Source organism: Marmota marmota, unplaced genomic scaffold (genome assembly GCF_001458135.2).
Source record: "Marmota marmota marmota unplaced genomic scaffold, marMar, whole genome shotgun sequence".
In the NCBI taxonomy this organism is placed as follows: Eukaryota; Metazoa; Chordata; class Mammalia; order Rodentia; family Sciuridae; genus Marmota; species Marmota marmota.
The window spans coordinates 30,598,051-30,611,397 of record NW_026000108.1 but is presented as its reverse complement, the minus strand read 5'-3'; the positions used below and the strand labels follow the sequence as shown (position 1 = coordinate 30,611,397).

Below are 13,347 nucleotides of genomic sequence, written 5' to 3'. Positions count from 1 at the left end.
CTTACGGGCTACAAATACGTGATGACGAAAGACGCCCTCTCTTTCCCGTATCTACTGCGAGGTGAGGAGGATACTGTTTTCTGTGGGCCCTGGGAATCTGAAGCCATCGGCTCTAGGAAAGCTAACAGCATGGGTTTTGCGCTCTCAGCTTTTACCCTGATTGTCTCCCGGCGCGGCGAGTGCCGTATGGATCTGCTGGCGCGAGATGCGAGTTCTGTTTTGGGGCTTTAGGCCTAACCCTACCGCTCTGCCTTGCCGGGATGGCGCGCCGGGCTGGGATTCCAGGGTTGGGCCGACAGTGTGTTAGCCAGCAAGGCTTCGTAACACCTCTTTGGGGGCTGCACCTACCAGGCCCGGACGCACCGGAGGCCACTCTTAGTTTGGGTCATCTTATATCCTCCCACGTCTCCCGGCACTTTTCTGTGGGAGTGGAACTCTTTTCGGCGAAAACACTCCCTGCACTGGCCTGACTCCAGGTGTTTGTGTTTCAGAATGAAGACCATTCTCAGCAATCAGACTGTCGACATTCCAGAAAATGGTACGGTACTTGCGGTTTTTCTGATGGGTGTTTACGTGTTCCAAGCCTTCTGTAATCTCAGAGTTCATTCTCTCTCGTAGTCGACATTACTCTGAAGGGACGCACAGTTATTGTGAAGGGCCCAAGAGGAACCCTCCGGAGGGATTTCAATCATATCAATGTGGAACTCAGCCTCCTTGGAAAGAAAAAGAAGAGGGTAAGGTGTAGATAACTTATGTTTCTCGTTCGGATGGTAGTTAAATTTATTTATGTGATTGCTTAAAAAGTAAGAATTTAAACCAGTAATGGGGATTTTTTTGGACTTGATTTTATTTTCCAGTGGTGAAGTTTGTTGCAACTTGTTTGGGAGTTTTCAACGTGAATCTGCGTGCCTTTGGTGTACAGCAATAAAAACATTTGTCAAATGTAGGAGACTTTGTATGTGGTTGGATTTTCCCAGTTGAAAATCCTATGCTTTAATTGGGGTTAATTCTAGAATCTAGAGTAATTCATTGGGGAAAAAAATGAACTGTTCTCCTTCAAGTCTACTTACTTATGGGAAGTTTTTGTTGTGTTACAGCTACGGGTTGACAAATGGTGGGGAAATAGAAAGGAACTGGCCACTGTTCGCACCATCTGTAGCCATGTACAGAACATGATCAAGGGTGTTACACTGGTAAGCTGACTGATAAAGACATTCCCCCCACTCCTTTATTTTACTTTTGAAAATTTTCTGAGCTGTATTATGTGTGTGTGTGTGTGTGTGTGTATGTGTATTTCATATATAGAGATAGATAGATACATGTCTATGGCCAAGAATGGATTATCTGTAAGAGTAGGCTGAGGGTGTGGAACTTTTTTTTACTGTAGTGCTGGAGCTCAAACCCATGCTGGTGCCAAGTGCTCTATCACTGAGCTACATCCTATTTATTTATTATTAATAGAAAATCTGCTATACTATAGCACATAGATAGGCTTTGCTTACTAAATGGTAAGCCACCATTAGGACCCTATAACCCTGCCTGTTTCCCTAAATGCATGTCTGATGTCACTATTGATTTCAAGCCTCCCACCCCTAAAGTAAAGTTTGTGCTGACTTGTGTGTATGCATTAAAACCTGGTCCCTCTAGACTATACTTAATAAGGGAATCCTGCGCTTAACCTCTATTATGGACCTATTAAATATTTCTACTGCGTATCCCTGATTCCAGACTAAGTTCCTTGAAGGTAGAAGCCCTGTCATACTTGATATTCTCAGTTCTGCCATTAGTCTTAGTAAATGTTAGTCTGAAAATGCTGGATTTGGGGGGTTCTCATTAAAAGGTGTTAGCATTGTTTACTGTGGGCATAAAGGTAACAAAATAATTGCTTCTTTAAGAAGCTTTGCTGTCCAGAGAGGAAACATAAAATTGTGTACCTAGGGTGTACCAGTAATAAAAATGTTGTAGGAGGGTTGATACAGGTGTCAGTTGTTAGGAAACCTTGACAATGAATGCTATATGGTAACTGTTAAGTTTTTAAATTATAAGTAACATAAGCATCCTACTAAATTTTAAAGTGAATTTCTTTTAACTAGGGCTTCCGTTACAAGATGAGGTCTGTGTATGCTCACTTCCCCATCAACGTTGTTATTCAGGAGAATGGGTCTCTTGTTGAAATCCGAAATTTCTTGGGTGAAAAATACATCCGCAGGGTTCGGATGAGGACAGGTATGTTGTATGTGCCCTCAGATATGATTCAGAAATTGTAAGTCTTTTGAAGCCTGTTTTTTTGGGTTGGTTGTGACTATAAGTATTTCAGAATTGTCTAAGGATAACTTTGAACTTGTGATCCTCCTGCCTCTTTCCCAAATTTCTGGGATTACAGGCATGTGCCACCATATCTGGCTGCATTGTGATGTTTTGATGGACCTATGCATAAGTAGAATGATCAAATTAGGATATTTAACATGTTCATCTCCTATTTCTTGGTGATAAAAATTTTTAGATTCCAAAAAAATCTGTGGAGTAGTAGTTACTAGCCTACATTCTGCCTGGGTTTAAATTTCAATTCTTGCTTGGAGCATTTTGTTTCTCTGTAGCTTATTGTACTCATCTGTTTAGTGGGAACTATATTATGACTAAATGAGTTTAAAATTGAAAAGCACTCAAAATAGTGCTTGTCTAATACATAGTAAACACTGAACCTTTAGTTTTATGTTTTGGGTTTTTTTTTTCCCAGTGTGCTCTTGGTTAGGGTGGGGAAGAGGGGAAAGAAAGGAGATCGGTGCCAATTTCTATGTAATAGCTGTTTTCTGCAACATTTAATGAGAATCCCCATGTAAAAAATAAACTTATACTAAATATGTATAAATAAAATATGTACAAAGAGTTGGTACAGAACTTTGTTTTTGGTTCAGGAATTGAACCCAGGGGTGTGTAACCACCACTAAGCTACGTCCCTAGTCCTTTTTTATTTTGAGACAGGGTCTCTCAAAGTTGCTGAGGCTGGTCTCAAAGCCTCCCAAGTTATTAGGATAACAAGTGTGAACCACTATGCCTAGCTTGGTATAGAGCCAACTAAGTTGTACTGTCTACATGATTTAATTGAGTCTCTGAGTCTGACTATGATTCATTCCAGCCAGAACACAAATTTTAAAATTTTGGCTGATATAAGCCAGATCCTATAAAGCAAAAACCTCAAGAGAAAATTGGTTGTATGGAATTTTAAATGGAGTTAATTACTAGTGCGATTTAAGTATGTTTATTCTAACACCATGCAAATGCTTTTTTCCCTTTTCAGGTGTTGCTTGTTCAGTGTCTCAAGCTCAGAAAGATGAATTAATCCTTGAAGGAAATGATATTGAACTTGTTTCAAATTCAGGTTTGTATGTTCTCAATACCAATTATGTCTGCAAAATCTTGTTTAAATTTTAAATAAAAAGTTGACTCTGGGCTGGGATTGTGGCTCAGCGGTAGAGCGCTCGCCTAGCATGGGTGAGACCCGGGTTCGATCCTCAGCATCACATAAAAATAAAGGCATTGTGTTATATCCATCTACACCTAAAAAATAAATATTTTTTAAAAAGGTTGACTCAGTGATGCTCTGGGAGTTTTAAGTATTTCACTTAAAACAGTCTTGTGTAAGGACAGGGACACAGTGTGAGAAATGTGTTATTAGGCATTTTTGTTGGTGTGAATGTCAAAGTGTACACAAAACTTGATGGTACAGATTGTTCACTGAACATGGTCCTTGGTACAGTCAAGAGACCATGTAGAAAAGTGTATATACACAAGTTGCCAGCAAAACATGGCATATTGTTTGGTAACCTTTTTTTAGTAGATAGAAGATTTAGATTAAAAAGTGTAGTAAGTAGTTGTTTATTGATTATCAAGCATCCTATGTATAATTGTGTTGTATACTTTTGACTGGCAACACAATAAATATTTTTCACATTTGTGAAAAAAGTTTGTTCTTGCTGGCATCACCAAGAACAAATGTGAGTGATGTGTTCACTAGTACAGTTTCACTAGATGTAGGAAATTTTTTGTCTCTGTTATTACCTTATGGAATCGTTGCTGTATATTTGGTTCATTGTTAACCAAAATGTGCTGTACCTGATTGCTTTTTATGATGAAATAATTGACTTTTTTTTTTATTCCTATAGCCGCTTTGATTCAGCAAGCCACAACAGTGAAAAACAAGGATATCAGAAAATTTTTGGATGGTATTTATGTTTCTGAAAAAGGAACAGTTCAGCAGGCTGATGAATAAGATCTAAGAAGTAGGTTCTTTAGTGTCTGTTTTTGTTTTGTGTTACTAGGGATTAAACTCAGGGCTTTGCACATGCTAGGCAAGAGCTCCACCATTAAGTTATATCCCCAGCTATTTATGCTAAGTTACCTAGGCTGGCCTAGAACTTGTTTTCCTCCTCTTGTCTGCTAAGTAGTTGGGATCACAGGTGAGCACTATCATGCCTGCTAATGTCTGTAAGATTGATTACTCTTTAGATGGGTTTTTAATATACTGAGACTTAAATAGTACTTGCTGAGCATGAGCAACGTGTCTAAGCTCCATTCCTCATTCTCCAAAAAGAAAGAAGACTTAAATTGAAATTATATTAATGGTAGAGAATGGAGCACAGTAAATTCTAAGTTTACAGTTTACTATGAACAATATATTTAACGATAATTTACAACTTTAGTGGACAAAGGTAACTGATGGAGATATTTTTATTTCTTTTTACAGTTGTCCAGTCACAGAAACACGTCCTGGAGTCAATTTGATATTTTCACTGATGCAATAAAAGATCTCTATTGACTTTGGACTTAATCCTTTCCAACGGGTTGAATAAACTTTAGTGTCCTTTCAAAGGAACAGAACAGGAATTTTTTTTTCTAATTTTTTTTTTCTTCTTGGGAACAAGTGGTTTGAATCTGGTTCTTGAATACCAGGTAAATCTCAGGCAAAAAGAAATTGGTACCTGTGACAGGCAACGTCTACCTAGTTTTTCAATGGTTAGAGAGCTTTGGGGAAGATCTGAAGGGGTTTTAATATTTTTGAGGCATGAATTTGAATATTTAGTGAGGTAGGTGCACTCTAGTCACTTGGTGAAAAAAGTTCTGAGAAATGAAACAATATTAATATACTCAGGATGGAGATGTGCAGTTAATTTGTGAAATATTGCTGACCATATTACTTTTGTGCTCCAAGATTTCAATAATCTTGTCCTGCCTCAAGCCAGTACTATGTATTTTGATTTTTTTGTTTTGTTTTGAGACAGGGTCTCATGAAGTTATTGAAGCTGGCCTCAAATTTGCAACCTTGCCTCAGTTGTTGAGATAGGCATGAGCCACCACACCTGTCTTCTTAGCCATCTACTAGTGTGTCCGAGACCTTTATTTTTACATACCAGAGTTCTTAACCACTGAGCCACACCCCCAGCACTTTTTATTTTTCTATATCTTCATTCCCTGTCAGAGTTTTTAAGTATTATGTAATAATATTTTACTAGACTTACATTTATTTATTTATCAGCACCTTTTTTCCCCCTAATTTTTTTAATGGTGCATTATACTTGTGTGCATTGGTCAGTGTTAATCCCTGGCCATACCAGACTTCCTTAAACCCAACATGGTGATCCCTTTAATCCCCTCTTAATCTGTTAAATTCCAACATCCCAGACTTTCAGAAAATTAATATCAAACCTTGAGTTCTTTTTACACACCATACATCCAACCCTGATATATACATATATTCACTACTTGGTATGTTCAGAGTCTACCAGAACTATTTAAATGAAGAGACTCAGTTGGAACCTCTCAATCTTAGACTTTTTTCAAGTGTACTGATGGTGTATGATTTCATGGAGGTAGTGTTAAGCTTGATTATAGAGTTAGGTTTTTTAAGAAAAGGATGAAGTGTTAAGTCAAACATTTGAGGTAGGGTTACAGGCATTGAATGTTGGTTTCTGAGTGAAGTAACATAAATTGACAACTATTGAAGCTGAAAGGGCTTTGTTATACTATTACAGTATTTGAAAATGGTAGAAAATGAAACAACCTTGACTTTCACTTGGATTATTGGTTATTGGTTCTTCACACTCCCTCTGGTAGTGGGTCTTATACTGAGGACTGAACCACATCTGCAGCCCTGTTTTGTATCTTAAGAGATAGGGTCTCACTGAGTTGCTCAGTGCATCCATCACTGTTGCTGAGACTGGCTTTGAACTTGCAATCCTTCCGAGCTACAGGGAAGGATGTTCTTTTTGAAACAGTATTGTTTTAAAGGTTTTTTTTTTTTTTGGTACTGGGGTGTTTGAGCAATGAGCCACATCCCCACTCCTTTTTATTTTTAGACAGGGTTTGCTAAGTTGTTTAGGTTCTCAATAAGTTGCTAAAGCTGGGTTTGAACTTGTGATCTTCTTGCCTTGGCCTCCTGAGCTACCTGGGTTGCAGGTGTACACCACCACTCCTGAATTAAGCCTGTAAGTTTTTAAAACTTGCCTGCTTTCACACTTAGTTGAGTTTTTATATTTTTTTATTACTCTTTTTTGCAGTGCTGGAGATTGAACACTCCTTTGAGCATGCTAGACAAACATTCTGCCACTTAGCTATATCCTCAAACCTTCAGTTCACTTTGTTGATTTTCAATGTCAAGCAAGTTTCCCTTTAAAAAGGGTTTTACATGGCTGGGCCGTCTGCGCCGCCGCCTGGGGATCGGATCGAGGGAGTAGAAGAGGGGTGCGCAGGAGCAGCCCCCGCTCCCGCCCCAGGAGGCACCGAGGGCGGGGGCCTCAGCGAATGGCTTTCTTGGTGGCCACTTGCCAAGTGAGTAGACCCCAGGGTCTGGGAGAGGGGCTGGTCCCCTCCCCGGGGTCCCTGCTGCCTGCCCTGGCAAAGGCCGGAGGCGCCAGTGTGGTGCTTCCCCTGCCTCCCTTTGGGGGTTTGGATTCAGGATTTGTTCCTAGTGTCCAAGACTTTGACAAGAAACTAACAGAGGCAGATGCTTACCTACAAATCTTGATAGAACAACTAAAGCTTTTTGATGACAAGCTTCAAAACTGTAAAGATGATGAACAGAGAAAGAAAATTGAAACTCTCAAAGAAACAACAAATAGCATGGTAGAATCTATTAAACACTGCATTGTGTTGCTGCAGATTGCTAAAAGTACTATTAATCCTGTAGATGCAATATATCAACCCAGTCCCTTGGAACCTGTAATCAGCACAATGCCTTCCCAGACTGTCTTACCTCCAGAACCAGCTCAGTTGTGTAAGTCAGAGCAGTGTCTTCCTTACCCGTTGGACCTGTATTAGCTACCTTGGGACATCATCAGACTCCCAACACCAAATAGTACAGGCAGTGGGCATTCACCACCTAGTAGCAGTCTAACTTCTCCAAGTCATGTCAACTTGTCTCCAAATACAGTCCCAGAGTTTTCTTACTCTAGCAGTGAAGATGAATTCTATGATGCTGATGAATTCCATCAGAGTGGCTCATCCCCAAAGCGCTTAATAGATTCTTCTGGTTCTGCCTCAGTCTTGACACAGCAGTTCAGGAAATAGCCTAAAACGCCCAGATACCACAGAATCACTGAATTCTTCCATGTCCAACGGTACAAGTGATGCTGACCTTTTTGATTCACATGACGATAGAGACGATGACGGAGAGGCAGGGTCAGTGGAGGAGCACAAGAGTGTTATCATGTACCTCTTGTCACAGGTTAGGCTCAGAATGGATCTTACTAAGGTAGTTCTTCCAACATTTATTCTTGAAAGATCTCTTAGAAATGTATGCAGACTTTTTTGCACATCCGGAACTGTTTGTGAGCATTAGTGACCAGAAAGATCCTAGGGATCGAATGGTTCAGGTTGTGAAATGGTACCTCTCAGCCTTTCATGCAGGAAGGAAAGGATCGGTTGCTAAAAAGCCATACAATCCCATTTTGGGTGAGATCTTTCAGTGTCACTGGACGTTACCAAATGACACTGAAGAGAACACAGAGCTAGTTTCAGAAGGACCAGTTTCCTGGGTTTCCAAAAACAGTGTAACATTCGTGGCTGAGCAGGTTTCCCATCATCCACCCATTTCAGCCTTTTATGCTGAATGCTTTAACAAGAAAATCCAATTCAATGCTCATATCTGGACTAAATCAAAATTCCTTGGGATGTCAATTGGGGTGCACAACATAGGGCAAGGCTGTGTCTCATGTCTAGACTATGATGAGCATTACATTCTCACATTCCCCAATGGTTATGGAAGGTCTATCCTCACAGTGCCCTGGGTGGAACTAGGAGGAGAATGCAATATTAATTGTTCCAAAACTGGTTATAGTGCAAATATCGTCTTCCACACTAAACCTTTCTATGGAGGCAAGAAACACAGAATTACTGCTGAGATTTTTTCTCCAAATGACAAGAAGTCTTTTTGCTCAATTGAAGGGGAATGGAATGGTGTAATGTATGCAAAATATGCAACAGGGGAAAATACGGTCTTTGTAGATACCAAGAAGTTGCCTATAATCAAGAAGAAAGTGAGGAAGTTAGAAGATCAGAATGAATATGAGTACGGCTGCCTTTGGAAGGATGTCACTTTCAATTTAAAAATCAGAGACATTGATGCAGCAACTGAAGCAAAGCACAGACTTGAAGAAAGACAAAGAGCAGAAGCCCGAGAAAGAAAGGAGAAGGAAATTCAGTGGGAGACAAGATTATTCCATGAAGATGGAGAATGCTGGGTTTATGATGAACCATTACTGAAACATCTTGGTGCTGTGAAGCATTAGGCTGAGAAACAAAAGTTTACACCCGATGACCAGGGCAAGTCATCCAAATTAAGCAACAATCTTCCTTTGGGAGAACCTATCACTCCCTTCTTATTGCAGTGGTTCCTATCTCAGGGATACTGGACTTTCTGACACAGATGAACAATTAAAGCTGGAAAAGCTTCCCTTTCTCTATGGCAGTTAAGATTTTGACTTCAGTCCTGAGAAAACAAGATGTCTGCTCCTGTTCCAGACCCCATGCTTTGAAAAGTTTCACACTCTGCACTCTTGTTCTGCTGTTAAGACATGACGTATAGACTCTTATTTCTTCGTTCATGTAATCTCTTGGGTTCTATATATACAAATATATACACGCAAAAATATACCTGATGGCAGATTTTTCATAATCTTCCATCTATTGTAAATATTGGTTCCTCAGAGTTGTTTTAGAATATTAGTGCAATGTATTAAAATCAAGTGTTAGGAAATTTCATGGTTTCACTTATAACTTTTATTTTGGAAATGAACTATTATTAAATTGTATCTAAACCTGGATTACAGTTGAATTATATTCAGTGCTTCTTAAGGCTTCATAAAGTAATTTTTCCAACCTTTAAAAAAAAAAAGAAAAAAGGGTTTTACAGCTGAAGTGTGGCAGTCCCCTTCAATGGCATAGTAAAACCTACCTTGATCACCCTATTTAAAAACATGGCATTAATTCATCCAGTCATCTTGCTCCTGTTGCACTTGATTCTGTCCGTAGCATTTATAAACATTTACAGTTTACCTTGTTGAGTATTGATTGTATGCTTTCTTCTGTTAGAACACAACTCTTAGGGGGATGCAATCTTCTGCACTGCTTCATTTCATTGTTTGCTGAGTGGAAACTATTGATGAAATTTTGAGGGGTGAGGGAGAAATTTCAAAGTGGCAGTATTATAGTAAGCTAGAGACATTAGGAATGAAATAGCAATATGTGGGTAGTTGCTGCTGTGCAAATAGATTCTTCCAGGATTGAACTGATGCTAGGTATGACCTGGTAACTTGGAGAGTAATTTCCACAAAACTAGGGTGTGGTGACAGTCAAACCCAACTTTTAGGTCAGGTGTTTACATCTTACTAATGGATACACATTCCCAGAGGTAACTTACCCAGTTGGGGCAGAGTAAATCAAAATCCACTCACCAGAATGTTAGCTAAATATATAGTAAGCATAAACCCAGTGAGGTGTTTTTGGTTTTTGAGGTATAGGGACTTGGACCCCATCCTACTGTGTGGTAGGCAAGTGCTCTTTGAGACAGGATCTAAGTTGCCCAGGGTGACCTTGAGTTTGCAATTCTTTGGCCTCAGCCTCTTGAGTTATCAGTGTGCCTCACTGTACCCAACTTAAATTGATTTTTTTTAATAAACCTGACTATTTTAGTAAGCTTAGTAGATCATGAGCCATATTAAATATTTTTTTAGTTGTAGATGGGCATAATATCTTTATTTTTATGTGGTGCTGGGGATAGAACCCAGGGTCTCAAGCATGCGAGGCAAGCGCTCTAACACTGAGCTACAACCCCAGCCCCATATTAAATATTTAACTAGGGTTTTTCATATGACAATGACTTAAATACTCCCAAAGTGGCAGTAAGGTAAGACTTAGGCTTTAAGCTAAGGAACTTGGCTATTTGGGGGAGTTTATGGCAAAGTAATTTGAAAAGGGAAGCCATGTTTTTGAGAATATGTAATGTAAACATTGAAAAATAGGCCAGATGTGGTGTACATGCATGCCTGTAATCTCAACTATTAGGAAGGTTGAGGTAGAATCTGAAGTTAAAGGCCAACCTTGACAATTTAGTGAAACTCTGTCTCAAAATATAAGAAGGACTGGGGAAAAGAAAGTCTAATAAACTCAGAAATCATAAATAACAAGATACTTGAATCAGGGCACAAAATATTTGAAGACTAGAAAACAAAACCTGAAAATCTTTGTTATTCTGACCACATGTTTTTTTCAACACCTTGATGTTAAAAAGAGGTTGATGAGTTGATAATGAATTGTTCAATTGACACCAAAGATTTTCACTGTAACTCTTGGGTCAGGGTGAGCCTATGTGGCATAAAAGGGGAGAAGCCAAGGGGTTTTTTTTTGAGGGGGTGGTGGCGATGGTGGTGATGGTGGTGTGAGGCATGGAACCTAGGGCCTCAAGCTTGGAGCTTGCTAAGCAAGTGCTCTATCACTTAGCTGTAGCCCATCCAAGTGATTCTTCTAAATGACTTAACTTTTCTACATAGTCAACATGTTAGAACAATTGACCAATTATAATTATGCATAGTATTAGGCACAGTAAGATCTCAAAGGGAAAAAAAAAATCTTGCAAAACATGCTTAAGACTCAGAAGGCTAGGAGAATGGGTATAATGGGAGAAAGAAGAGACAAAAGCAGTATTTTACCATTTGTATTTGACCAGCCACATAGCAAATTTATTGCCTATTCCTTCAGCATTTGCATGATCAATTTTCTCTTTACACCATCTTTGAAATAAATTGCTCTTCATGATCAGTTAAAATTCCAATTGTGTATATTTGACTTCTGACCACACATTTTTTCAATACCTTGATGTTAAAAGAGTTTGATGGGTTGATAATGAATTCTGGATACAATGAAAACTACCTTTAATTTAGGATAATTTCCTAATCTAAAAAATTATAAGCATAAATTGGTGTACATTCAGGTTCATTAAAAAAAATACTCAGTTCAGATTTAAGAATTTACTTAATTCTAGCCTTACAAAGTGGTAAATAAAACAAAATAATTTTAACACATTTAGACTAGTAATACTCAACTCATCCAGAGTCACATTGCTAGGTCCAGAAAGGGCCACACTTTGTACTTTGCTGTATGCATGTAAAAAGCAGTGAAACTCTTTAGGGGGAAGAGCGGGTCTTATGGAATAATAATATGGTACTTTGCTATTGATAACCAATAAGTAAAATTTACATCTTTTTAGCTTTACTAAGTCTACCAAATCTTGTTTATCACTTCATGAAAATTGGGGAGAAGAAATGCTCAATTTATTTAAAGGTGAAATTTCTGTACTAGTCAGGTTGAGTGACTTCCTGTCTTCACAGACAGTTGGGTCCAGCTTTTAATCTTTATCCTGTGATCTTGCCATGATATCAGTTATGGAAGTTGAATTTTTCTAAAATTCACAAATCTAATAAGAGAGCTCACAAATTTAGATGTTTTAGAAATGCTTGATAATGTTTTTGAGAAAAACCTGTCTCACAAATTTAGATGTTTTTAAATACTTGACAGGTTTTTTGAGAAAACAGATTGATGCACTTCAGAGTCTGCCATAACTGGCTATAGACAAGCACTGCTTACCTTGTTGAGATTTACTTTTCATTTGAGAACCACCCTGACCTAAAGGACAAAGCACCTTGTTAGAAGTGACAGAATGTCACCAACTATCCAGTTTAAAGAATAGTTTTAAATCTCTGCTATGGAGTCTGACAAACTTTCACTTTTTAAAAATAATTCTTTTAACCATGAGAAGATATTGATATTTAGAGAAGCTAGAGAATAATGATGGAAATGCTTCCTGAAGCAATTTAACAGGTAATCCTCGTAGTTTACAGTCATTGAAGTCTTATTCTTCAGCTCCAAGAACTGAATTTGTTGATGTCAACACCTAAGGGAAAGCTCATTTAAACCTCACTGCAGAGACACCGATTGTCATCACCTTGATTACTGCTGTATCTCAAATTGTCTTCTTTCTTACACTATGCAGGAATACTGTAAGTTCCCAGTATATAGAACTGGAGTGAATTTTTTAAGCTGTGAAGACAGATCACTTTAGCTAAGGACTCTCTTGTGGCCTTGCTTTAATGGTATGTTTTGTAAGCTCTTTGCTTTCCAAAATTGTCTTCTCTTTCGCTGATGTAAAATAGTGATTGATAATAGTAGAACCAGGGTGGAGAAGAAGCAACAACCAAAGAATATCAGTGGTTTCTTCTGCAGGAGAAATGAGCAGGCAATGCACTCTGCTTTTTCTTGAGTCTGATTACATCTAGGACTACTGTTCTCTAAAGGGAAGCCACTGCTGCTGATCAGGTGATTATAAAATTGTATGGAGGATTTAGCTCTGAAATCAGATGTGAAGAATCCGAATCTAGGTTTAGATTTTTCTTCAGTAAGTTTGAATGCATAATAGCCTTTGATTTTGACTTTATCAATAAGGTATGCTGAAAAATACCAGAAATGGAAATCATTAATTACAATGAAGTATCTTTGAATAAGAATTTAGTTTTCATTGAAACAAGCTAAACTTATATCCATAAAATAAAATGTCTTGATTCTCACTCATTAAAGGCTTTTTTTTTAACTTTTTTTACAATCTATGAAAATAATTAAGTTTTAAAAGATTTGAAGTAAAACTGATATATAAATCATCCAGAAATATTTTAAAAAGCAAATTTAAGAAGCAGAGCCATGAACACAATAGTTCTTATCACATTTATTCTAAGAATCACAAGCAGAAAAATCTTGCCTGTCTGTTCTCATTCTGAATCTCAGATATGCTCTTGGTGCTGCCCA

At 38.3% G+C, this 13,347-nt stretch overlaps 3 protein-coding genes across 3 annotated transcripts in view; 2 read left to right on the top strand and 1 right to left on the bottom strand.

The window, feature by feature from the left end:
* The first annotated feature begins 38 nt into the window (after positions 1-38).
* Rpl9 (ribosomal protein L9) lies at positions 39-4,816 on the top strand. The gene is made up of 7 exons (XM_048784355.1): positions 39-538; positions 619-734; positions 1,098-1,193; positions 2,094-2,226; positions 3,299-3,379; positions 4,164-4,280; positions 4,745-4,816. Exons 1-6 carry the CDS (start codon positions 493-495, stop codon positions 4,268-4,270), a joined length of 579 nt encoding a protein of 192 aa, XP_048640312.1. The 5' UTR covers positions 39-492; the 3' UTR covers positions 4,271-4,280; positions 4,745-4,816.
* Positions 4,817-6,914: 2,098 nt separating this feature from the next.
* Positions 6,915-9,317, top strand: LOC107139190 (oxysterol-binding protein-related protein 9-like). The gene is given in 5 exon segments (XM_048784349.1): positions 6,915-7,282; positions 7,285-7,337; positions 7,339-7,541; positions 7,543-7,776; positions 7,778-9,317. Coding segments are annotated over 5 exon segments (1,662 nt in total). The 5' UTR covers positions 6,915-7,116; the 3' UTR covers positions 8,784-9,317.
* Positions 9,318-11,193: 1,876 nt separating this feature from the next.
* Klb (klotho beta) overlaps positions 11,194-13,347 on the bottom strand; it is a 32,835-nt gene continuing 30,681 nt past the window's right edge. Inside the window, exon 5 of the mRNA XM_015482041.2 lies at positions 11,194-12,995. Coding sequence (XP_015337527.1) covers positions 12,607-12,995 — 389 coding nt within the window. The 3' untranslated portion in view covers positions 11,194-12,606. The remainder of the gene's footprint in view (positions 12,996-13,347) is intronic.